General features: G+C 42.0%; 1 protein-coding gene across 5 annotated transcripts in view; it reads right to left on the minus strand.

Moving 5' to 3' along the window:
- AK5 (adenylate kinase 5) overlaps nucleotides 1-26,645 on the minus strand; it is a 261,470-nt gene that overhangs the window by 22,014 nt on the left and 212,811 nt on the right. For all 5 annotated transcript variants that reach the window (XR_014054135.1, XR_014054134.1, XR_014054133.1 and 2 more), the window contains exons 11-12: nucleotides 11,114-11,277; nucleotides 8,379-8,495 (exon numbers count right to left, since the gene is read on the minus strand). Coding sequence is in view for 2 of the 5 variants with exons in the window: in XM_081491864.1 (XP_081347990.1) it covers nucleotides 8,379-8,495; nucleotides 11,114-11,277 (281 nt within the window). In the remaining 3 variants the exon portion in view is untranslated. The remainder of the gene's footprint in view (nucleotides 1-8,378; nucleotides 8,496-11,113; nucleotides 11,278-26,645) is intronic.

A 26,645-nucleotide genomic window follows, 5' to 3' on the forward strand; every position in this document is an offset into this window, starting at 1 on the left:
CTGTCCATCACCAACTCCCGGAGCATACTCAAACTCCTCCAGGGGATCTTTTGGACCCAGGGATTGAACCTGTGTCTTCTACATCTCCTGCAATGGCAGGAGAGACGTTCCAATGAAACAATAATGAAATGTTAACTGAAGTCCATAGTTGACACTAAGGTTCATTCTTTGTGTAATGTATTCTATGCGTTTTGACAACTGCATAATGTCATGATCCATCATGATAGTAATGATATGTAATAGTTTCACCCTTCTAAAAATCTTCTGGGCTCTTTCTATTTAATTCCTCCCTCTCTCTCCTCCCTAACCCTGCAACTACTGATGATTTTACTGTTCTATAGAATTGCCTTTCTCAGAATATCACATTGTTGAACTCATACAGTGTACAGCCTTTTCAGGCTGACTTCTTTCACTTAGCAATGTGCATTTAAGTTTCCTCCATGTCCTTTCATGGTTTCAGAGCTCATTTCTTCCACTGATGCTTTTAATACCTGAAAGTTTTTGAAAGATTTGAGTGAAACACCACTTAATTATTTTTCAAAATGCTTTGGTATATTCCTTTAGAAAGTTCCTTGGAGTAGTTCTGCCTCTTTTTCCCTGGACCATGGTTAGCCCCTAACATCCCACAGGTGGGAGGGCAGAGAACTCAGTCTTTGTCTGGATGAACCATAGAGACTTACGGACAACTCCATGTCCCCAATGCCCACTCCCCTGCTGGCTCCCTGGAATTCTGCTCCAGCAGCATGGCGTTCTTCATGCTCTTTGGGTATTCAGGAGACCCTTACTAGAGCACACATGCCCTTGAAAAGGCACTGAGATGTGTAAGAACATTTCAGCAGCTCACATATTGTGCCATCTTGCTAACAGGGGAGGAAATGGAGGCCCACGTAGGTCAACTTCCCCAAGATCACTGAGGACTAGTTAGTGACAGTTTTGAGTCTGCTGTGTGTAACTCCAAAGCTTAGTGACTTCACCCTAGTGGAGGGTGCCCGAGACTTCAGAATGGGACTCCAGCCAGATGCCTGGTGGGCTAAATGGAGCCGGCAGAGGAGGTGGGGCAGGAAAAGTGGACTGTGTCAGAGGCCATTTTATTTTATTTTGAAAACTTGCTCCTGCTGTCTTTTGGGCTCTATTTGGGATCAGCACTCACCCTGACTGAGAGCAGCGCACCAGGATGAGGATGTCAGCTGACTTGTGACAATAATTTCAGCAGGTGGAGCAGGAAGAGGCATTTACCCTCCCTTCTCTGCCAGGGAATGGCAACCTACTCCAGTATTCCCTTCCTGGAGAATCCCTTGGACAGAGGGGCCTGACGAGCTACAGTCCATGGGATTGCAAAGAGCTGGACACGACTGAGCGACTAACACTTTCACCTTCAGGGCTTCCCTGGTGACTCAGATGATAAAGAATCCACCTGCAATGCGGGAGACCTGGGGTTTGATCTCAGGGTCGGGAAGATCCCCTGGAGAAGGGAATGGCAACCCACTCCAGTTTTCTTGCCTGGGAAATCCCATGGACAGAGGAGCCTGGCGGGCTACAGTCCATGGGGTCTCTAAGAGTCGGACATGACTAAACGACCAAGCACACATAAACAGAATCACTGACTCTGTAGATGTAAAGTGTTATGAGACAGTTAAGAGCAGTCAGGCAGAGGGATATACTATCATTATCCACACATCCAGGAAACTCATCTTTGTAGTCAGGCTAAGCGCAGAATTTCAGCTAAGAACCTCCTGGGAGGGAAAGGAAAGAGCTAACCCATGCATTTTACTTCTCTTAATATGTGTTTAGTTTGGCTGCTGTAGAGTAAATGTTGAGTTAACATAGGAAAGCGTTTCGTTCTCACTACAGGGAGTCAGGCTGAGTACACACTCTCCTTGAAACGATAATAATCTATAAAGTGGGGATAATAATACCTCTTGAACATAATTGTAAAGATTAATATAATGATATAGGCAAAGCATATAGTTCAGTTCCTGGCACATTTTAAGTGCTCAAAAAATAACAGCTGTTATTTAGATAGCTATGTATTCTGTATGACTTTAACTGCATGAAAATAGGTAGAACCAAGACAGGAAGAACAGACAACAGGTTATTTCTGGGTGGTTAGTTAGGCTTTGTTTTACATTTTCTTGTATTGTCTCATATCTATATAATTTCTATTTCTATCATCAGAAAAAATACATATAATTTTGGAAAAAAAATGGTAACAATTTATTGAACACCGTATGCAGGCATATACATATGTAAGGCATATTTCAAAGATTTCATCCACTCTTTCCAGTAAGCACTGAAGCTATTTTCCTGCTTTTAATTAAACTGTAGTTGACATGCAATATTATGTTAAGTTTCAGGTGTACTGCATGGTGATTTAATGTTCATATACATTATGAAGTGATCACCACAATGGTTACCATCTGTCCTCATACAGAGTTGTTACAATATTACTGACCATATTCTCTATGCTGAATATTACATTCATGTGACTGATTTATTATATAGCTGGAGGCTTATATAATCTTCTTCACCTATTGCTTATTTTGCCCATTTCCCCCCTCCTTACCTTCTGGAAACCTCCCATTGGTTCTCTGTATCTATGAGTTTATTTTTGTTTCATTTTGTTGTTTTTTTTTTGATTTCACATGTAAGTGACATCGTACAGTATTTGTCTTTCTCTGTCTGATTTATTTAGCATAATATTCCTCTAGATATATCTATGTTGTTGCAAATGGCAAGATTTCTTTTTTTTTGGTAATGGTTGGAGGTATTTATTTTGTTTTTTAAAAAATAATTTTATTTATTTATTTATTTTTGGCTGATCTGGGTTTTTATGGTTGTGCAGGCTTTTCTCTAGTTGTGGTGAGTGGAGGCTCCTCTCTAGTTTCGGTGCACGGGCTTCTCATTGCAGTGGTTTCTCTTGTTTCTGAGTGCGAGCTCTAGAGCTCAGGGCTGTCAGTAGTTGCAGCTCTGGGCTCTAGAACACAGGCTTGATAGCCATGGTGCAGGGGCTTCATTGCTTCGTGGCCATACCGCAGATCAAACCTGCATCTCCTGCATTGGCAGTCAGATTCTTTACTACTGAGCCAGCAGGGAAGCCCAGCTACTTTCAATCTATAGTTTATAGAGGAGGAAATTGAACTGTGTATAGTGAAATGACTTGTCATGGACATATGAAGCCAGGCTCTGAATACAGGTCTGTGAACATGAAGTCACTGTAACCAGGAGTTCACAAATGTGGTGAGAGATGGGGATGGTGGTTAGAAACCCCAACTTCCCCTTTATATTACCTCTCTTTCTCTTTCACACACACACACACACAGAGGCAACTTTCCCTTATGCTTTGTTGGATACTAAAGGCACAGATATTTAACTCAGTGGGGGTAAAACCAGGCTTGGGAACAGAAGATAGGGTGGTAATAGAGGAATCACATACAGACTTAGCCCTAAGCTATGGACATGAGTTAGCATTTGGCCTTTAGTGGTGTCGTGTAGGTTAGCCAAGCAGATCCTCAAAGGACCTGCCTCTCAGAGCAATAAGCTACAGGTATGCAAAAGCATTAGGCTGACTAACTAAACTGGATTTTTTTCAGCAACAGATGGTCCCAAGCATCAGGCACATCAGTCTCTGGGATATAGAGGGGCTGCTGAGATGTTTGTGGGTTGGGAAACCATCCATAGGCCTGAATGGGCTTCAAACAGAGTCGCAGGCCTGACAGGTACACAGGTACACATTGTGCTCCCAACCAGGCTGATTGCTCTGAGTCTCTGGGGTGAAACTGTACATCTGTATTTGTCTTTGCCAAATTTCAAATGAGTTGCTTGCCGGTAATTTGGAGGGTGCTGTACAAATGATGGGGTCCCTTCAGGGGACAAGTGAATCAACAGTGGCTCATTCTGTGTTTGTAGTATCTGCATCTTTGTTCATCTGGTCAGGTTTAAAGCAGGTGTTTGTTTTGGAGGGCTGCATGCGTTCTCTTCACACGAGCTGAATTGATATTAGAATCTTCTAAATTGCTGTGCCCAGGAACAAATCAAGATCATGCTTGATCTTGGTGAATTCATGCTGGCAGAATGTGAAAGACTGTCTTCATAGACATCTCACTTGAAGGTCGTCGGCCAAGGCACTTGTATATTTTAGCAATGGCCACATGAATTTTAACATTGATAGAAACTACCCACTTATCACATTGCTGACTCTTTCTCACTCCTAAGTTCTAGTTAGGAGTGTCAGTGTCTCTTCTCTGACACTTTCTAAAAGCTGTCTGAATGAGGCCCACAGAGGGGAAGGAAGTTTTGCTTTACATCAGGAAGACTGTATGGATGATTTGAGTTCTTACTTACCAGTTAGAAAAGTTAGGAGAATAAAGTAAGAAAAGAAAGGAGAATAAAGAACATAATTTTGTTGTTTGCACACAGTAGCTGACAAAAAAGATGCTTGTTTTTACCCTACATTTTATTTATCACATATGGCCATTTGGGGGTTTCAGAAGAAAATTCTACTACCACTGAGAGCAATTAAAAAGAAGACATTGAAAAGGATGTTTTCCCCAGCACTTGCAAGCAAGTTCATGACCTGTCCTGACCCTCCTAAAGACCCTGCTAGGACTTTTGGACCTTAAGTTCACAGGCAAGGTCAAGTGTGAAATATCTTGAGGTGAGGTGCAGCCATCTTGAAGCCTGAACCTCAGTCAACATTGCCGATGGGTGGCCTTTAGCACTCATCTCCTCCTCCCCCCTTTTAAGGTTTTGCTCCCTTGTGTTTTAATGTTTACATAACGGCCAAACCCCACTCAGCAGGGAGCCTCATGGGCCCAATCACACCTTCCTCTTTTCTGGATTTCTCCTCATCCCTTGGATTTACACAGGCCCTAATTCTGAAATGGTGCAGGAAAGATGCCTTTATTCCTCAGTTATTCAGAGAGTATTCCCAGGAGACTTGTTCACAGCCTAGATGCTGGCTAGATCAGAACAAAGAAAAATGTAAGACAGTGCACAGAAGACTTAATATTGTTAAGATGTTAAGATGTCAATACTGCCAAAGTGATCTACAGGTTTAACACAATCTCTATCAAAGTTCCAAAGGCTTGTTGTTTTTTTTTTACAGAAATAGAGATAATTTTGCCCTAAAATTCTTGTGGAATCTCAAGGGACCCTGAATAGCCAAAGCAATCTTGAAAAAGAACAAAGTTGGAGAGCTCACACTTCTTGATTTAAAACCTTATTACAAAGCCACAGTAATCAAAATAGTGTAGTACTGGCATAAAGTCAGTAATTTAGATCAATGGAATATAATAGAGAGATCAGAAATAGACTCTCATGTATATGGTCAAATGATTTTTGACAAGGGTACCAAGACCATTCAGAGGCGAAAAAAGTCTTTTCAAACAATGGTGTTGGGACAATTGTTTATCTACATTCAAAGAATGGAGTTGGACCCTTATGTTATACCATATACAAAAATTAGGTCAAAATGGATTAAAGTGTTAAATGTAAGAGTGAAAACTACAAAATTCTTAGAAGAAAACATAGGGGAAAATCTTCATGACACTGGATTCGGCAATAATTTCTTGGACATGGCACCAAAAGCACAGGAGACAAAAACAAAACTAGATAAATTGGTTTATATAGAAATTATAAACTTCTGTGCATTAAAGGACACAATCAACAGAGTGAAAAGGCAACCATCAACTCAACAACAAAACCCAAACAACCCAGTTAAGAAATAGGAAAAAGACTTAAATAGATATTCTTCAAAGAAGACATATTAATATAAATGGCCAATGAGCACATGAAAAGAGGCTCAACTTCATTAATCATTAGGAAAATGCAAACCAAAATTATAATGACACCCACTAGGATGGTAACTGTGAAAAAAACAGACAGTATGTGTTGGTGAGGATGTGGAGAAACTGAAACTCTTGTACATTGTTCATGGGAATGTAAAATGGTGCAGCCACTATGGCTGACAGTATGTATGTGTATGTATTGATTCCTCAAAAAATTAAGAATAGAATTAGCATATGATCCAGCAATTTCACTCCTGTGTATATACTCCAAAGAGTTGAAAGCAGAGTCTTGAAGAGCTATTTGTACACCCACGTTCATAGCGGCGTTAATTACAACAGCCCCAAAGTGGAAGTAACCCAAGTAGCCATCAGTGAATGAATGGACAAACAAAATATCATTCATCCTTAACAAGGAAGGAAATTTTAACATATGCTACAACAGGAATGAACCTTGAGGACATTATGCTAAGTGAAAAATAAGCCAGTAACAGAAGGACAAATGTGTTGGATTCCATGTATGTGAGGTACATAGAGTAGTAGTCATTTCATAAAGACAGAGAGTGAACAGTGGTTTCCCTGTCCTGAGAGGACAGGGAAGTGGGGAGTTATTATTCAAAGAGTGTAGAGCTTCAGTTTTGCAAGATGGGAAAAGTTCTAGAGATTGGTTGCACAATAGTACAAATACACTTCACATGTCTGAACTAGACACTTAACATTAGTTAAGATGGTAAATTTGATGTTCTATAAATATACAGAACATGGTAAAATATTACTGTGATTTAAAAAAAACTAGAAGAATCCTCCCAATTCCATTTTGTAAAAAATATAAAAATAAAGTTAGTCACTCAGCTGTATCCAACTCTTTGCAACCCCATGGACTGTAGCCCTCCAGGCTCCTCTTGTCCATGGAATTCTCCAGGCAAGAATATTGGAGTGGGTTGCCATGACCTTCTCCAGGGGATCTTCCTGACACAGGGATTGAACCTGGGTCTCCTGCATTGCAGACAGATTCTTTACCATCTGAGCCACCAAAAAAACCTAAAACGATCCTCCTAAAATCATTTTGTAAAATAATGGTTAATTATATCAAAGTCTGAGCTCTTAAGGTAGTTTGTTTGGTGAGAAAAAGCTCATTAGAATTCTGGTGTGTGAATTCTAATGAACTACCTGGAATTGCCACAGTCCCAGGCTTTGGACATAAATCCATTTCTCCCTGCTGACGCCTATCTTGTTGATAAAGGCTCCTGAGCTGAGAGGAAGAAAGTCAGCCCTGGGGGTCAGGGCCACATTTGCCAACTAGGACAGGAAAGTTTTTCTCTGATTCTGATTGCAAGTAGGAAATGCAAGGGAGGGTTAGCAAATTGTCCTTTAAGTATTTAGATGCCATCTGAGGAAATTAAAACAGAGGCTCAAAAGGAGGTTACAGTAACCCTCAGGAGACACAAAGGTACAATTCCTCTCAATCAATGCTGCAGTTAGAGATAGATGGAGATGGGCCCCCCAAACGTTAGTCCTACCAGTAGTTGTTACTTACTAGTGAGTGGATGCTTACTAGCTGTGTGACTATGGGCAAGTCACTTAACCTCTCTGGGCTTAATTCATCACCTTTACCATGAAGAAATACCCCCTTTCTCTATCCAAAAGGTTATTAAAAATGTATCAAATGAAATTATATAAGAAAATATTTTAAAACTAGTCTAAAGAGATCTCTATATAAATATTAATTCTTGTAGGCTCTGGAGTCTTTGTTTAATAAACGGGGACAGTTGTTTCCCTCTTGTGTCCACAAGAGGGACAAATTAGAGATAATGTATGTAAAGCATGTAGCACAGGACTCAGCCCAGAGTAGGTTCTATAAATGATAGGAGCAATATTTTTACTTACTGCTATTCTCCTGTGAGTGGCCTCCCAGTGAAGGGGGTGGGCCTTGGGCATATATCTGATTTTCCCTGTCCAGCATCTGTCCTCCCTGCCTTCTTCTAAGAGCATCTTATTTGTCTTCAGGTAATTCCCTTCCCTTTCTCAGTCTGTGTGGTTCAGGTGTGGTATTCATTTTCCCTCCTATTCTCCCATCTTTGCCCTGGTCCTCCAGGCTGAACCAGCATATCCCTGGATAATCCACAATGATTAGTTTAGTGATGGGCCCAGGACCTGATAATCCAGGATAATGAAACAAAACCCTGGGTTGTTTTTTTTTTTTTTTTCTCTTTTTTTCTTTTTCTATTCCACTGGAGAATAGAAACACTTTTTTTGTGAAGTCACTTAGATGATAGAATATGTCTCTAACAGGAAGAAAATGAGGCCAATGCAAAGAAAGAAAATCCAAGAAGTGGACAAAGTCAGATGACTGACGAACAAATTTGAATACATGAATCCATTAAAGTGTGAACTACCCTTGGAGGTTTTAGTTACTTGAACAATAAATCCACCACAGCATCCCCACCCTCCACACTCCCCCTTGTTTTTGCTAAATTTCTGCCATTTTTAATAGAAAGTTTTATTAAATAGAATTGACAGACTTTGAATTTATTCCCTCAGCTTCCATGATATCCCGTATTTGTCTTCTGGGATGATCCCCATAGCAACACTCACCCTACGTCCAAACTCTTCTCCTTGCTTTACTTCCCGAGGATAGCCGTCAATCAGGAAGCCCTTGGTGTTGCTGAGGCTGGCCACCATGGCCTCCTTCAGGAGCTCCAGAATGATGCCCTGGAGCAGAGGGAGAGCAGTCAGGACCCAGACTCTTCCACAGAGCAGCACTGGAGTTACCAAAGGTCTCCCAACCACCCCATCATGGCAAGGGGGAGAAACGTACTAGTTAGATTAACAGTGGATGGCAACAGCCTATATTTCATCAATTATAAGTCTCAGCCCCCTACTACCCAATTTTAATGTCTATGGAACTGGTAGGTATCTTACAATCAGAACTGGGTCAAAGTCTGTTGATGTTTTTTCTTACTGGTAAATTTTAATGGTTAAAATTTTGGGGAGTTGCCTAAAAATAATGGTAACTTAAATTAGGTGAAATATGGTACTGTATTTCAAGTAGTAGCACTCCTTGAATTAGACCCAATGGCAGTTTAAAACTAGACAAAATACGGTATAAAATGTGCTTCAGTGTTGATTTTTTTTCCCAGTAAATATTTTGTAAAATTTGACATGACATGCACTGACTTGAGTAGACTTTCAGTAGACATGAAGTAGCATTTTCTAGCAATATCACTTTGTTAAAAATTTTGATTTAACTTGTGCTTATAGAAAACAAGGAAGCTGGTAGCTGCCCAAATGGGGGGAATTCCTTGTGTTCTCTGGGTCTCTGGCTACCTCTGACTTTCACCAGGGGTTAGGGGAATGCAACTATCACAAAGGGCAGTCAGAATCTAACCCTAGATAATAATGAATTAAATCCTCATGAAGTTTATATTTTAGTGAAAAATAGATACCAGATGAACAAGTGAATATATAAAAATAATCAGAGAGAACTACTAGGAACAAAATTAAAGCAGATCAGAAGAAGCAGATTGTTAGAGGTGCTATTTTTAGATGGGGTATGCAGGCCTCTTTGATAGACTGTGATATTTAAGTAGAGATCTGGATGAAGTAAAGGAGCAAGCTATATGCATATATGAAAGAAGGGCACTCAGGCTGAGGAAATAGACAGTGCAAGGGCCCAGAGGCAGGAGCAGTCTGGCCTGTGCGAGGAAGAATGAGGTGGGGGGCCGGTTGGGTGAGAGGAAATGTGAGAGTCATGGAAAAGAGCATTGGAGAGCAAGCTGGAGTCCAGAGCCATGGGAAACTCTCTGGATTTCCTTCAAAATGTGGTGAGGAGCTGTTGGAAGGTTCTGGGAAGGGGGATAAATGTTTTCAAGAAATCACTCTGGCTGCTGTGAAGAGAGTAGACTGTAGGAGAAAAAGAGTGGGCAGAAGGAGGCCCGTTAAGAGACAACTACAGGACTTCTTTGGTGGTAGAGTGGATAGGAATCTGCCTGTCAATGCAGGGGACATAGGTTCGATCTCTCGTCCAGGAAGATTCCACTTGCCTTGGAGCAACTAATCATGTGCACCACAACTATTGAAGCCTGTGCCCTCTAGGGCCTTTGAGCCAGCACTACTGAGGCCACCTGCGGCAATGACTGAAGCTCGCATGCCTAGAGGCTGTGCTCCACAACAAGAGAAGCCACTGCGATGAGAAACCCAAGCACTGCAAAAAAGAGTAGCCCGTACATGCTGAAACTAGAGAAAGTCCTCAAAAAGTAACGACGACCCAGTGTAGCCAATATAAATAAACAGATTAATAAATAAATCTCCAAAACTTAAAAAAAAAAATAAGAAAAGAGACAACTGCAGTGGTCTGTTTCCTTTTTGAGAACCATTCTGGCTTCCAGGTGGGAAACAGACTGTAGCTGGTTAAAGAGGAAGTGAGAAGCTCTCTTAGCTAATAGGGGCTGCACTGTCCATGCCCTGACTACAGAGCCTAGTGTGAGAGTTAGTCTGGAAGGGATGAATGTTTTATGATACCCGTAGCATCCACCCTCTCAGATATGGATAGTGACTTGAAAACAAAAAAAAAGATAAATAAAAGGGATATTCTTCAGCTACCCAAGGAAGATAACAAATTTCATATTAATACCTCTCAGACTGAGACCAAGACATTATTTTCTGTTTTTCAGAGGGTTCTAAGAGTATTTGGACTGCAAAGAGATCAAATCAGTCAATCCTAAAGGAAATCAATCCTGAATATTCATTGGAAGGACTGATGCTGAAGCTGAAGCTCCAATACTTTGGCCACCTTATTGGAAGAGCCAACTCATTGGAAAAGACGTTGATGTTGGGAAAGATTGAGGGCAGGAGGTGAAGCGGGCAACAGAGGATGAGATGGTTGGATGGCATCATCAACTCAATGGACATGAGTCTGAGCAAGCTCCAGGAGATGGTCAAGGACAGGGAAGTCTGGCATGCTGCAGTCCATGGGATCGAAAAGAGTTGGACACGGCTTAGCAACTGAACAACAACTAATTCTAGGTTCTGCTGCACCAAGATCATTTCTGCTTTGAAGCTTTTAACTCTAAAGCAGGGACCAATTTTAGGAAAAAGTATGGAATAGGTTACATTCACGGGACTGGCAGAGCAACAAGACAGAAGGAACCAGGGCCTGGGCAACTTGGTCTGGCAGATGGGCCTCTGCTGTGGACCTCCTGCCTGCCTCTGGACTGTCAAAAGAAACAAAATACAGCATTGTCCTTTTTGAGTTTCTTTGTTTCTGAAGCTTAGATTAATGGCAGCACTTCCAGATCTCTCCCGGGCCAGAGAAGGCAGCTGTTGCTTACTGAGGGCACCAGCTCTCCACGTTCCATGATGTCTCTGATCAACTTGCTTCTTTCAGATTCTGACGACAGCTCATTCCGCAGGAGCTCGTCAGTCGAGAGATGTGTAAATCCATATTTTTCCACCAGCTTTCCACACTGTGTGCCTTTGCCGGAGCCTGGGCCACCTAGAAAAGAAGTCATGGATCAGACATCCATCCCGAATCTGGTGCCCTGTTCGGGGTTGTAGTCACACAGTGAGCAGGCTCCAGTGCTTGATCCACCAGCGTGGACTGAGCCCTGCTGATCTACTGGGGGCCTGTTGGGAGTCATGGATACAGTGGCGAATGGGACACAGACCTGGCCCTCAAAGATTGTATCCATGGAGGGCAGAGGGTGTTACAGACAAACAACAGTAGTCCCTACGGGTGGTCTAGTGGGGAGGAGTGCAGAGGGTGCAGGGGAGGGTCCACAGTCCCAATTTGGTGGACACGCTCAGCAGATGAGTTTCCTGGGGCCCTGAATCTGCTCAGGCGCAAAGCAGGGACCATGGTGCCTGATATATGGTGACCGCTCAACAAATGCTAGCTGTTACTTTTTGTTTTTATAATTCAGAAAATAATGCAAGCAATTTTAATTTAATCTAGAGACAAGTACTTTATTTACAAATATTTAGATTAATAGCATTTTGCTACATCGAATGAAGAGTACAGCAGTTTGGATAAATTCTGTCACAGAAACAATTAAGACCCACTGTGACTGACTTTGGGAATGAGGGTGTTGCACCTAAACAAGCCACAGTCTTTGGTTTGTGGTTGTTAGTTGCTACTTTTAAAATCAGTTGTTTTCAAATTTATGGTTACCAAAGAGGAAAGGTGAGGGGGATAAATTAGGAGTTTGGGATAAACATACATACACTAGTATATATAAACTAGATAACCAACAGGGACCTACTGTGTAGCACAAGGACCTCTACTCAATATTTTATAATAACCTATAAGAGAAAAGAATCTGAAAAAGAATAGACAAATATATATGCAAAACTGAATCACTGTGCTGTACACTTGAAACTAGCACAACGTTGTATATCAATTCTACTTCAATAAAAAATTGTTTTCACAAATATCATATATTAATGCATATATATGGAATCTAGAAAGATGGTGCTGATGAACCTATTTGCAGGGCAGCGATGGAGACAGACATAGAGAACAGACTTATGGGCACGGCGGGTGCTGAAAAGGAGAGGGTGGAACGAATGGAGAGAGTAGCACAGAAACATATACACTAACATATGTAAAATAGATAGCCAGTGAGAATTGGCTGTATGACTGAGGGAACTCAAACAGGGGCTTTGTGACAATCTAGAAGGGTGGGATGGGGAGGAAGATGGGAGGGAGGTTCAAAAGGGAAAGGACCTAGGTATACCTATGGCTGATCCATGTTGATATATGGCAGAAACCAATACAATATTGTAATTATCCTTCAATTAGAAATTAAAAAAAGATTTTAAAAGAAAAAATTATTTTCATATTTAATCATAAAGTTACAGAAGAGTTATGAGTACAAAGAACTTCCTGAAACATTTGAGAATCAGCTGCCAACCTGATGCTTCATCATTACAGAACACTTTAATGTCATTTCCTCCAGACAAAGAGCCAAACACATCCTCCTACATAACTACATCTTTGGACCTTATTCACATGTCAATGGAATTGTCCCAATCATCTCAATAATGTCCTCTGAAGCCAAGATATAGTTTAGAATCACGTGCTGCCTTTAGTTGTCATGTCTTTCTGATCTTCTTCCATATGGGCCAGTTCCTCTGTATTTCACTGACACTTTGGAAGCTTATAAATAGTTATTTTACAGAATGTCCCTCAGCATGAATTTTTCTATTGTTTTCTAGCTACTGATACTCATGATCTCCCATATTCCTTTGATGAACATTACATCCTGACTCTTTGCTTGTGCCCCCACCAAGTTCAACTAGTTGCTAAGTTGCAAGATTTTACGCCTTAATAGCTTTTGCCAAGTGCTTACTGTACTGGTCACTGTTCTAAGCACTTTATGTGTATTAATTTTAAATAATCTTAAGAGAGGCAGACATTGGTATTATTCCCATTTTACAGATGGGGAAGTAAAGTCACAAAGAAGTTAACTGCCTTAGGTGGCATGAGTAAGTAAATAGCAAGTCTAGGATTTGAAGCCTGAACTCTGGCTCTCAGAGGTGTTCCCGCCTCTTTTGGCTGCTGCACCCAGGTTTACCTGCCACGTTTCAGGTCCTCATGCTCTTAGTGTACAGCAGGCATCCTGCCTCTGTGTGGGGCAAAGGGTGAGGCTTTGGGGTCCAGCAGACCCATGAGCAGGATGATTTGCCTGAAAAGCATGTCACTTCCCAGCTGCAGAGCCTTCTGTGGCTTCCCTTTCTCCAGCTCCTTAGAGTGGCATTTGTAGCTTCTAGGAGCTAGTTCCATTCAGCCTCTCCAACTTTGTTCTACATTTCTTATCCTCACCCAACATTGTCCTGTCCAAGCGCAGACTGTCCTTTCATCAAGACATACTTAAAAAAAACCCACTTTTCTAATTGTGAGATAATTGCAGATTCACATTTGTAAGAATAATATAGAGAGATCCCATGAATCCTTTACAGTTTTCCCTAGTGGTGACATTTTGCACAACTACATCACATCACAATATCATAACCAGAATATTAGCACTGATGTAATATAGAAGCAGAACATTCCCATCAGTGCCAGAGTCCCTTATGCTGTCCTTTTATAGCCACACCCTCTTCTCTCTACACACACAACCCCTCCATCCTTAACCTCTGGCAACCACTAAATCTGTATATAATTTTGTCATTTTGAGAGAATTGTATCAATGGAACCATAGGCATCAACATATAGTTTTACAATGTGCTTTTGCTCTTCCCCTCCTCAGCCTGGATGGCTTCCACTTTCCATTCTATCAAGATTCTCTTCATTCCATGGGTCTGGATCCAATGTTCCCCCTTCCAGCAGGAATCAGCCTGTCCACCTCGCCTTTCCTGGGGTGAGTCATGTAACCCCCACTCGGGTGCCCTTGGCCTGTCTTACACTTGGTCTAGGTCTCCCACTAGACATTCTGCTCTACAGCATCTACACAGTATCTGGCCATGGTAGGTGCTTCTTAATGCTTGGAGGATTTCCCGGTTAAAAGGAAATATGTAACACTGAAATGTAAAACATGGTTGAGGTTTTAGCATGGTAGTGAGCACTTACAACTTGCTCTGTAATTTTCCTGTCTGGCCTCTCTTCATCTTCAAAACTCTTTTCTCGGAACAACTGGCAACAAACCTCTTGAGGGGCAATACTTGTGGTCCCTCATTAGTGGAAGGGCCTCTCACTCCCTCTCTTTGCTTTGGCAGTGAATCTAGGAAACGTCCATGCTTTGACTTCTGCTCATCTGGAGAGCTGCTCTCGACCAAATGGGAAGGGTTCAGAGTGCTTGCTGTATTGTCATGGTGGCCGAGATGTACTAGGAAAACAGCAATTTAGACGCTCGCAAAAATAATGCAGACCACTTAGCAGGAGAGGCTGATTGCCAGCTGATGCTGGATTTGCTCCAAGCACCACGACCCCTGTCTCCTGAGATAGCAGGGATGGAAGCGGGAACAAGGGAACGCCACTCTGGGCAGAAGTGTTTCCAGATAAGGAGGGAGGGAAACAAAGGGCCAGGCTCTGGCAGCAGCCACGAGGGCTTCTGTGGCTGGATTTACCTAGAGACTCTTTCTTGAGGATGGCTGGAAGCCAGTCATGTGGAAAAGATATTTTCAGCCTTGGCTTACAGGGCAAAAATGCTGCGTTTCAATTGTTTTCTTCCTTCAGCATCCTCCTAATATGACTATTATAATTTTTGTTCCTCTCAAATGTTATTTAATAAATCTTGACACAAAGGCAATTAAAACATCTTCAGCTCAAATTAACCACAGCTGTGTGTGAAACAGCAGCCGCTGCTCCAGTTAGAAACCTTTCCTGGGAGCAACAGCTGCAAATTCTTAACATTCTTTGGGCAAATGGGGCAGGCACAGTGGAATTTTAAGTAATCTCCACAATGGTTTGATTTTTCCCGCGGCTCCAAACCAGGGAACAAAGTGATTTTTATCACTGCTGTGAAGGCACCAAAACTTCTGGGAGATGTAGGAATTTTTATAGGTTGTCACTGACATTTCTTTGAGGCCTTCACTTATGACATTGAAATAAAAAACTATGGAGCCTTGATATCCTTCCAGGATGATTTGTTACATGAGGAAAACTCTTCTGAAGTGATTTTCACATATCTGAACAAGTGGGCTGCATTCTCTCCTGATGAGATGACTGACAGGAGATGGGGAGCTGTCACATTTATTGTCATCCCACTGATGTTTCCTGTATCATTATTCAGGCTTAATCCCTGAACAAACGGATACACGATACTGCATGGTGAGATTCACAAAGGTGGCCTGGGGTAGGAGGTTCCATTTTAAAAGTGTCTGTCAACACTTTACAAAAAGAAAAGGTGAAAAATCTTTGTTCCCAACCACCAATGTAATTTAAAATTTTTTCCATGTGAGGCCAAAGGTGCTCTATTGTGAGGAGTGCAAACGCTGTGAACTTCCACTTCACAGCTCAGTGTATCCCTTCCCCTTCCCCAATGGCTCAGTGGATAAAGAACTTGCCTGCCAATGCAGGAGACACAGGAGCCGTGGGTTTGATCTCTGGGTCTGGAAGATCCCCTGGAGGAGGAAATGGCAACCCACTCCAGTATTCCTGACTGGAAAATCCCATGGACAGAAGAGCCTGGCGAGCTACAGTCCGTGGGATCACAAAGGGTTGACATGACTGAGTGACTAACACAACAACAACACAATGCTGCGCTGAGGAAAGGGGAGCACCTGCAGGAGACCTGGGAGCCAAGGGCCCACGGCTGGACTCGCTGTCCTGCCTTCTCCTTGATACCTGGTGTTCTGTAGAACTGAAACAAGCTGCATCACGTCAGCGTGTCCACCTCAGCCACCTTCTCCAGGGTGCTTTCTCTCTTTAAGGGCAATGCTCTCAGGCGACACCTCCTGGATTCATCAGTGGGGCTCCCTGCAGGAGAAGACCTGCCTCCTAAGTGACTTTGCAGGGTGCTTGGCTTCAGGACGAAAAGAATGAAGTGGCAAAGCTGGAGTGTTAGAGCCCATTCTGTGCTCAGGAAGAAAGTGAATGATGATGTCAGGTTGATCATTAGTTCAGTTCAAGACAGTCGGTCAGTTCAGTTCAGTTCAGTTCAGTCACTCAGTCGTGTCCGACTCTTTGTGACCCCATGAATCGCAGCACGCCAGGCCTCTCTGTCCATCACCAACTCCCAGAGTTTACCCAAACCCAAGTCCATCGAGTTGGTGATGCCATCCAACCATCTCATCCTCTGTCGTCCCCTTCTCCTCCTGCCCCCAATCCTTCCCAGCATTAGGGTCTTTTCCAATGAGTCAACTCTTCGCATGAGGTGGCCAAAGTATTGGAGTTTTGGCTTCAACATCAGTCCTTCCAATGAACACCCAGGATTGATCTCCTTTAGGATGGACTGGTTGGGTCTTCTTGCAGTCCAAGGGACTCTCAAGAGTCTCCTCTGACACCACAGTTCAAAAGCATCAATTCTTCGGCGCTCAGCTTTCTTCACCGTCCAACTCTCACATCCATACATGACCACTGGAAAAACCTACAGCCTTGACTAGACGGACCTTTGTTGACAAAATAATCTCTCTGCTTTTAAATATGCTATCTGGGTTGGTCATAGCTTTTCTTCCAAGGAACAAGCGTCTTTTAATTTCATGGCTGCAATCACCATCTGCAGTGATTTTGGAGCCCAAGAAAATAAAGTCTCTCAGTGTTTCAATTGCTTCATCCAGCCTGGCATTTCTCATGATGTACTCTGCATACAAGTTAAAAAAGTAGGGTGACAATATACAGCCTTGATGTACTCCTTTCCTAGTTTGGGACTGGTCTGTTGTTCCATGTCCGGTTCTAACTGTTGCTTCTTGACCTGCATACAGATTTCTCAGGAGGCAGATAAGGTGGTCTGGTATTCCCATCTTTTGAAGAATTTTCCACAATTTGTTGTGATCTACACAGTCAAAGGCTTTGGCATAGTCAATAAAGTAGATGTTTTTCTGGAATTCTCTTGCTTTTTCGATGATCCAACAGATGTTGGCAATTTGATCTCTGGTTCCTCTGCCTTTTCTAAATCCAGCTTGAACACTTGGAAGTTTCACGGTTCACATACTGTTGAAGCCTGGCTTGGAGACTTTTGAGCATTACTTTGCTAGCGTGTGAGATGAGTGCAATTGTGTGATAGTTTGAACATTCTTTGGCGTTGCCCTTCTTTCGGATTGGAATGAAAACTGACTTTTTCAAGTCCTGTGGCCACTGCTGAGTTTTCTATATTTGCTGGCATATTGAGTGTGGCACTTTCACAGCATCATCTTTTAGGACTTGAAGCAGCTCAGCTGGCCCACTTAACTTCGCATCCCAGGATGTCTGGCTCTAGGTGGGTGATCACACCATCATGGTTATCTTCATGGTCATGAAGATCTTTTTTGTATAGTTCTTCTGTGTATTCTTGCCACCTCTTCTTAATCTCTTCTGCTTCTGTTAGGTCCATACTGTTTCTGTCCTTTGTTGTGCCCATCTTTGCCTGAAATGCTCCTTGGTATTTCTAATTTTCTTGAAGAGACCTCTAGTCTTTCCCATTCTATTGTTTTCCTCTATTTTTTTGCATTGATCACTGAGGAAGGCTTTCTTATCTCTCCTTGCTATTCTTTGGAACTCTGCATTCAAATGGGTATGTCTTTTCTTTTCTCCTTTGCCTTTGGCTTCTTTTCTTTTCTCAGCTATTCATATTTAGCTGAACAGGTTGATAATTAGCTGAATCCCAAATACAAACAAATGCATGGACGTAGTTTCTATTATACTTAACAATGTTTTGAATAGTAATGGTGTAAAGCAGGCAATAGTGTCCCTGGTTGAGATTTTATTGTATCCTTGTAACTGTAGGATAGCAAGGAGATCAACCCAGTCCCGGTCAATCCTGAAGGAAATCAAAACTGAACATTCATTGGAAGGACTGATGCTGAAGCCGAGGCTCCAATACTCTGGCCACCTGATGCGAAGAGCTGACTCACTGGAAAAGACCCTGATGCTGGGGAAGATTGAAAGCAAGAGAAGAGGGTAGCAGAGGATGAGATGGTTGGATAGAATCACTGACTCAATAGACATGAACTTGGGCAAACTCTGGGAGACAGAGAGGGATAGGGAGGCCTGACATGTTGCAGTTTATGGTGTTACAAGGAGTCGGACACAACTTAGCAACTAAACAACAACAATAACAAGAAGAGGTCACTCATCTTTTTAGCTCTTCCTGAGTTACATCTGCAGGGGGTCATCCACATCAAGGATGGAATCAAACATAATCCAACAACAAGGATGGGGACTAGCCATCACTCTGAGATGTCCAGACCACTTACAGGAAATTAAGATATATGATAGTGTGTGCATTTACACACACACACACACATATGTATACATATACATATGTTTATGTATATGTATATGTATGTGTGTATACATATACACACAGACACACATATATATATTATATATATATTATGTGTATATATATATGGCTGTATATATTATATATATTATATATATATATATATATATATGGCTGTACATGTACAAATACAAGTATCTGGTTTGGAAAGCTCATACTGTTTATTTTTTCAAGGCAAAGCAGAGGGGACAGCATTCCACAGGTTCTAATGTCATCAGCAATGTTCTTTAAGCCTTAATTCCCATCTCACCCCAGCCTTAGGGTTCTTTAAACCTCTTCAGCACCAATGACCTTCATTACTAACCCAATTTTAGCTCCTCTTTGACGTGGCTGAACCTAGGAGTGCATCATTACTTGAGTCCGTCCTCCCACCCTGCTCACATCTTGCTCTCCCTGTCTCTTTTCCCTTGACCTCTGATTGTTTTCCTGGTGGCTCGGATGGTAAAGAATCTGCCTGCAATGCGAGACCCAGGTTCAATCCCTGAATCAGGAAGATCCCATGGAGAAGGGAATGGCAACCCACTCTAGTATTCTTGCCTGGAGAATTTCATAGACAGAGGAGCCTGGCAGGCTACAATCCATGGGGACATGACTGAGCGACTAATACTTTGACTTCTCAACTTGTCCTCTGTTCTCACTGTGACCTCAGCAAGTTGGTCTGTTCCCTTGGGGCTCCATTTCCTGACCAGCTGGGCTCCAGACCCATTCTCATAACTCTGAATCTTTTACACCCTTTGAATTCTATTGTGACTGTGATGAGACCCACCAGCCTGCTCTCTGCCTAACCTACCATTTACTTGACTTGTGTCTACTCTGGGTTGCTAAGAATTCCCCGAGAAGGTCAGAGCCAAACTGGGTTTCTATCTAACTTCATAAAAGCTCTTAATGTTTCTTGACAGATATATTCCCCTTTTGCTGATACCAAATTTGATGTCCACAGGTAGATTCTAATATATTTCCCCATTGTCCTCAAATCCTCAAACGTATTTTCATTCTTCTCACTTTTAATAGGCATTTCAGTCCTTCTATTATTCACTATTAAGGTGAAGATTATCTTCTTTCCCCAACATTTTCAAAATGTGTATCTTTATCCTTTGTTCTCCATCTCTCCTTTCTCTCATTTGGAAGATATTATACAACTATTTGGGCTTCCTAGGTGCTGCCAGTTGTAAAGAACCCACCTGCCAATTCAGGAGACATTAAGAGATGTAGGTTTGATTCCTGGGTTGGGAAGATGCCCTGGAGGAGGACATGGCAACCACTCCAGTATTCTTGCCTGGACAATCCCATAGACAGAGGAACCTGGCGGGCTATTGTCCATTGGGTAGCAAAGAGTTGGACACGACTGAAATGACTTAGCATGCCCACAAACAATTAGTTAGCTCTAAGGATAACTTTTCTGCTTTGGCTCTTGTAGACTTTGGGGTTTTCTGTCATAGTGTTTTCATAGTGTTTATCTATCTATATCTATAGATAGATATAGTATCTATCTATCTATAGTTTACTTAAAGTCTGTCTTCCATATTAGACTCTATAGGACATGAATACACTTTGCTTACCACAGTGCCCCAACATAGTGCTTGAAACACAAATGTCTACTGTGTTTGTAATAAGTCATCTATTTTTTTTTCTTTGTAAATTTTATTTTTATGTATTTATTTACATGGCCACACTGGGTCTTAGTTGTGGCACTTGAACTCTCAGTTGCATCATGTGGGATCTAGTTCCCCAACCAGGGATTGAACCCAGGCCCCCTGCATTGGGAGTGTCCAGTCACAATCATTGGATCACCAGGGATGTCTCAGGTGTCTACTTTTTAATAGTAGCTGAAATAGTAAATAATTTAATGATGAATGGATCCTCTCCTCCTGCATGCTCCAAAAACTCAATCTTCTCTTTCTTGTCCACCTTAAATTTACTACTCTGTTAGCACTATCTTTTCTGTAAATAACATACTTAGGTCTTCCCAATCCAAGCAAAAATATTTCCACTGTTGTCTGTATCCTCTAGTTGTCTCTACATTCTTTCCCCTTTTCTTTTTTCAGTAGCCTGAAACTGCCCAATTCAATTTCCTCCTTTTATTGACTCCCTAGCCTCTTGCAAGCTACTTTCTCCTCTCATTACTCTCTGAAATCGATCTTTTAAAGTTCACCAGTAAGAACTTCCCTGGTGGTCCAGTGGTGAAGAACCCGCTTTTCAATGCAGGGGACTCAGGTTTGATCCCTGGTCCAGAAACTAGGATTCCAACATGCCGAGGGGCATCAAAGCCCAAGCACCATAACTAAGACCTGACATGGCCTAAGTAAACAAATATAAAAAAAATAGAGTTCAACAGTAATTGCATAATTGTCATATTATTCAATGACCCTCTTCTAGACTTTACTGTCTTTGACTCTTTAATATCATTTAACCTCACTGATAAACAGCTTAAAAATCTCTTTTCCCATGACTTCCAGACGCATAATTTGCCCATGTTCTCTCCTTTCCTTTGCTAGATAGAAGCTCACAGAGAGCAGGAATTACTTTATTTGTGTTGGTCTCCCCAGGGAACTTTGGGAAGCATCACAGGCAATTGTTGATGAGTTGATGTCTAGGAGACCTGTGGCCCCATGAAAGTGACAACTATACTCCTTTTCACACTAAAGGAACTCTGGGTCAAAGGACTCGAGTTCTAGGTTCACACCATAGACCTTTATCTGGTGAAATGACTTTAATGGAGTCACTTGTCCTCTCTGAGATTCAGCCTCTTCAGTTACAAAACAGGTAATGCCTATTGGCTGTGAGGACAAAATGTGATAATGCAAATAAATTGCCTGAACCAGTAGCTGGCATGGTGAAACACTCAATAAGCATCATGATTATTATCTGTAAAACAAGGCAGCTCATGTTAGTGATGCTTAGAAGTACTACCAGCTCTAAAGTTCCATGCTTTTTACAAAGATTAGATGCAGCATTTTTATACTGCAGTATAATTTTAGCATCTTTAAAGATGGATAGTCTTCACAGTTATAGCCTGTGAAGGTTTCAAATGTCTTTTGCGAATCAAACTATCCTATTTTTAGATAGTCCTCAAAGTTGTTTAAAAATCTATCAGAAAAAAAAGTCATTTTAAGAAAAGAAATGTTATAAGATTTCTACCTCTTGAAATATTTCCTTCTCTCTAAATTAAAATGGGCTTCAAGGTTGGTTTCGGGTTTGTGAGACTGAATGGTTTCTTTTAGAGAAAAGCCATTCTGCCATCAGATCATGAAATGACTATACCCTAGGAACAATCCTCAACTATTGTGGCCCATGAGTCACTTAAACATCCTGTATCTGGGGTGAGCTGTGTCATCATGCTGAGTTTCAGTAGGGTTGCTGGGAATTGGCTCTCTCTGACCAAAACCTATTAAGAAAAATAGAACTTTATCCTCAAAGACAGTACCTCTATTATTTCTGAAACACATTGCTGCTTCAAATTATTTGCCAAATAGGATGAAGTATGCCCGCTGGTAGAGTCAGCTGAAGGCTATGTGAAAGAATTTCACACGGGACTGGGAACTTCTTCACTTTTTTGTTTTTTAACTGAAGGCCTAATAAACTTGAAGTTGCTGCATCTTTTTCTCATCTTCTGAGTTGTGGGTGTGGCATGTGGGATCCTAGTTCCCTAATGAGGGATCAAACCCACTCCCACCTTGCACTGGAAGTTTACTCATACTCATGTCCATTGGGTTAGTGATGCCATCAAACCATCTCATCCTCTGTTATCCCCTTCTCCTCCCATCTTCAATCTTTCCCAGCATCAGGGTCTTTTCCGATGAGTCAGTTCTTTGCATCAGGTGGCCAAAGTATTGGAGTTTCAGCATCAGCATCAGTCCTTTCAATGAATATTCAGGACTGATTTTCTTTAGGATTGACTGGTTGGATCTCCTTGCAGTCCAAGGGACTCTCAAGAGTCTTCTCCAACACCATAGTTCAAAAGCATCAATTCTTTGGTGCTCAGCTTTCTTTATAGTCCAACTCTCACATCCACACATGACTACTGGAAAAACCATAGCTTTGACGAGATGGACCTTTGTTGGTAAAGTAATGCCTCTGCTTTTTAATATGCTGTCTAGGTTTGTCATAACTTTTCTTTTAAGGAGCGAGCGTCTTTTAATTTCATGGCTGCAGTCACCATTTGCAGTGATTTTGGAGCCCCCCAAAATAAATTCTGTCACTGTTTCCACTGTTTCCCCATCTATTTGCCATGAAGTGATGGGATCCGAAGCCATGATCTTAGTTTTCTGAATGTTGAGCTTTAAGCCAGCTTTTTCACTCTCCTCTTTCACTTTCATCAAGAGGCTCTTTAGTTCTTCTTCGCTTCTGCCATGAGGGTGGTGTCATCTGCATATCTGAGGTTATTGATATTTCTCCTGGCAATCTTGATTCCAGCTTGTGCTTCATCCAGCCCAGCATTTCGCATGATGTACTCTGCATTAAGTTAAATAAGCAGGGTGACAATGTACAGCCTTGACGTATTCTTTTTTCTATTTGGAACCGGTCTGTTGTTCCATGCCCAGTTCTAACTGTTGCTTCCTGACCTGCATACAGGTTTCTCAAGAGGCAGGTCAGGTGGTCTGGTATTCCCATCTCTTTCAGAATTTTCCAGTTTGTTGTGGTCCACACAGTCAAAGTCAATCCTGGGTGTTCATTGGAAGGACTGATGTTGAAGCCAAAACTCCAATACTTTGGCCACCTCATGCAAAGAGTTGACTCATTGGAAAAGACCCTAATGCTGGGAAGGATTGGGGGCAGGAGGAGAAGGGGACGACAGAGGATGAGATGGTTGGATGGCATCACCGACTCGATGGACATGGGTTTGGGTAAACTCTGGGAGTTGGTGATGGACAGAGAGGCCTGGTGTGCTGCGATTCATGGGGTTGCAAAGAGTCGGACATGACTGAGCGACTGAACTGAACTGAACTGAACTGACCACCTGTCTTGAACTGAACTAATGATCAACCTGACATCATCATTCACTTTCTTCCTGAGCACAGAATGGGCTCTAACACATCAGCTTTGCCACTTCATTCTTTTCGTCCTGAAGCCAAGCACCCTGCAAAGTCACTTAGGAGGCAGGTCTTCTTCTTCAGGGAGCCCCACTGATGAATCCAGTAGGTGTCGCCTGAGAGTATTGCCCTTAAAGAGAGAAAGCACCCTAGAGAAGGTGGAGAAGGGTTGCAAAGAGTCAGACATGACTGAGCGACTGAACTCAACTGAACTGAACACAGTCAAAGGCTTTGACATAGTCAATAAAGAAGTAGATGTTTTTCTGGAACTTTCTTGCTTTTTCGATGATCCAACAGATGTTGGCAATTTGATCTCTGGTTCCTCTGCTTTTTCTAAATTCAGCTTGAATATCTGGAAGTTCATGGTTCACATACTGTTGAAGCCTGGCTTGGAGAATTTTGAGCATTACTTTACTAGTGTGTGAGATGAGTGCAATTGTGTGGTAGTTTGAGCATTCTTTGGCATTGCCTTTCTTTGGGATTGGAATGAAAACTGACTTTTTCCAGTCCTGTGGCCACTGCTGAGTTTTCCAGATTTGCTGGCATATTGAGTGCAGTACTTTCACAGCATCATCTTTTAGGATTTGAAATAGCTCAACTGGAATTCCATCACCTCCGCTAGTTGTTCGTAGTGATGCTTCCTAAGGCCCACTTGACTTAGCATTCCAGGATGTCTGGCTCTAGGTGAGTGATCACACCATCATGATTATTTGTGTCGTGAAGATCTTTTTTGTATAGTTCTCTGTATTCTTGCCACCTCTTCTTAACATCTTCTGGATATTAACTGAAATGTGTAGCCATTTCCTGCTCCAGGAGATGTTCCTGACCCAGGAATTGGACCTGTGTCTCTTGTGTCTCCAGTATTGGCAGGTGGATTCTTTAGCACTGAGCTACGAGGGAACCCCCATACTACATGTGATCTTAGCCAAAAGTCCAACAAATAGTTTTTGTTAGAAGGACTGTGCCTTATTTATCAATACCTGGTGTATAGTTATTATTAAATTATGGTGCTTCAGGGAGGTAGCCTTGAACATAACATTGGGAGTCAGGAGACCTTGGTTCTAGACCATTTCTGGTTTGAACTAGCTGGGTAACCTTGGGAGAGTCACTCTGTATCCTCAGATGCTAGCTTCCTTGTCTGTAAATCAAAAAGTCTCTATTAAATTAGTGGTTTCCTGTGTTATTTTACATTATTGTTTTGTTCAGTTGCCCAATCATGACCAACTCTTGGAGATCTCATGGACTGAAGCACACCAGGCCTCCCTCTCCCTCACCATCTCTCAAAGTTTGCCCATCTTCATGTCCATTGCATCGGTGATGCCATGCAATCATCTCATCCTCTGACACCCCCTTCTCCTTCTGCCCTCAATCTTTCCCAGCATCAGGGACTTTTCCAATGAGTCAGCTGTTCACATCAGATGACCAAAATACTGGAGTTTGAGCTTCAGCATCAGTCCTTCCAATGAGTATTCAGGTTCGATTTCCCTTAAGATTGACTGGTTTGATCTCCTTGCTGTCCAAGGGACTCTCAGGAGTCTTCTCCAGCACCACAGTTTGAAGGCATCAGTTTTTCAGCGCTCCACTTCCTTTACAGTTCAGCCCTCACGACTGTACATGACCACCGGGAAGACCACAGCCTTGACTGCTTTTCAACACACTGCCTAGGTTTGCCACAGCTTCCCTACCAAGAAGCAAACATCTTCTGATTTTATGGTTGCAGTCACCATCTGCAGTGATTTTAGAGCCCAAGAGGAGGAAATCTGTCACTACTTCCAATTTTTCCCTCTCTGTTTGCCATGAAGTAATGGGGCTGGATGCCACAATCTTAGTTTTTTTAATATTTAGTTTAAGCAGGCTCTTTCACTCTCCTCCTTCATTCTTATCAAGAGGCTCTTTAGCTCCTTTTCGCTTTCTGCCATTAGAGTGATATCATCCACACATCTGAGGTTATTGATGTTTCTCCCGCCTATCTTGATTCTAGCTTGGAACTCATCCAGCCCGGCATTTCTCATGATGTGCTCAGTGTATAGACTAAGCAAACAGGGTGATAGCAGACAGCCCTGAAGTACTCCTTTCTTCATCTTGAACCAATCATTTGTTCCAGACAGAGTTCTAACTGTTGCTCCTTGACCCACATACAGGTTTCTCAGGAGACAGGTAAGATGTCCTGGTATTCCCATCTCTTTAAGAGCTTTCCGTGGTTTATTATGATTCACACAGTCAGAGGCATTGGTGTAGTCGATGAAACAGAGGCAGATGTTTTTCTGGAAACATCTGCATTTTACATTACGTTTCTAAACATTACAGCTTCTTTTCAATAGTGCTTCTCTGTGAGGAAATACTACTCATCCTCACCTTTTAAACTCAACTCATTGTTGGGGGATTTTTGCAGGAACTATTAATAACATCTGTGGCTGGTGATTTATATAAGTGATAATGAAAGGTCTCCAGTCAATAAATTTTGAGTAACAAAAGATGCATTAATACACCTCTGGCCAATAATGTATTAAAAGTGCCCAAGTGACTTGCTTTGGCCAGTGAAATATAGGCAGAGGTGGATGCGTGTCACATTTAGGCACGGGTTTTATGGCCAATATACATGGTTTACTGTATATCTTTTCGCCTTGCCATAATACCAGCAATATTTTGAACAGCAGGGGATCAATTAATATGGTTACCAGAGTGAAGCCCAGGCAACTGTTGATGAACATGTAGCTTTAGTCCAGAAGAAGAAGAGGTGGAGGAGGAAGACAAAAAAGAAGAAACATCTTTATCACTCTATAATTCAGAGATTTTTAGGACAGCTTACTTGTTACTACAGCATAACCTAGCTTCAGCAGCATAACCTGGCTTCTTCTGACTGATACATTGCTAAATTTCACTGTGCATCAGAATCACCTGAGGAGGTTGAA

Source organism: Giraffa tippelskirchi, chromosome 5, assembly GCF_054371585.1.
Source record: "Giraffa tippelskirchi isolate mGirTip1 chromosome 5, T2T-mGirTip1v1.2.pri, whole genome shotgun sequence".
Classification (NCBI taxonomy): Eukaryota; Metazoa; Chordata; class Mammalia; order Artiodactyla; family Giraffidae; genus Giraffa; species Giraffa tippelskirchi.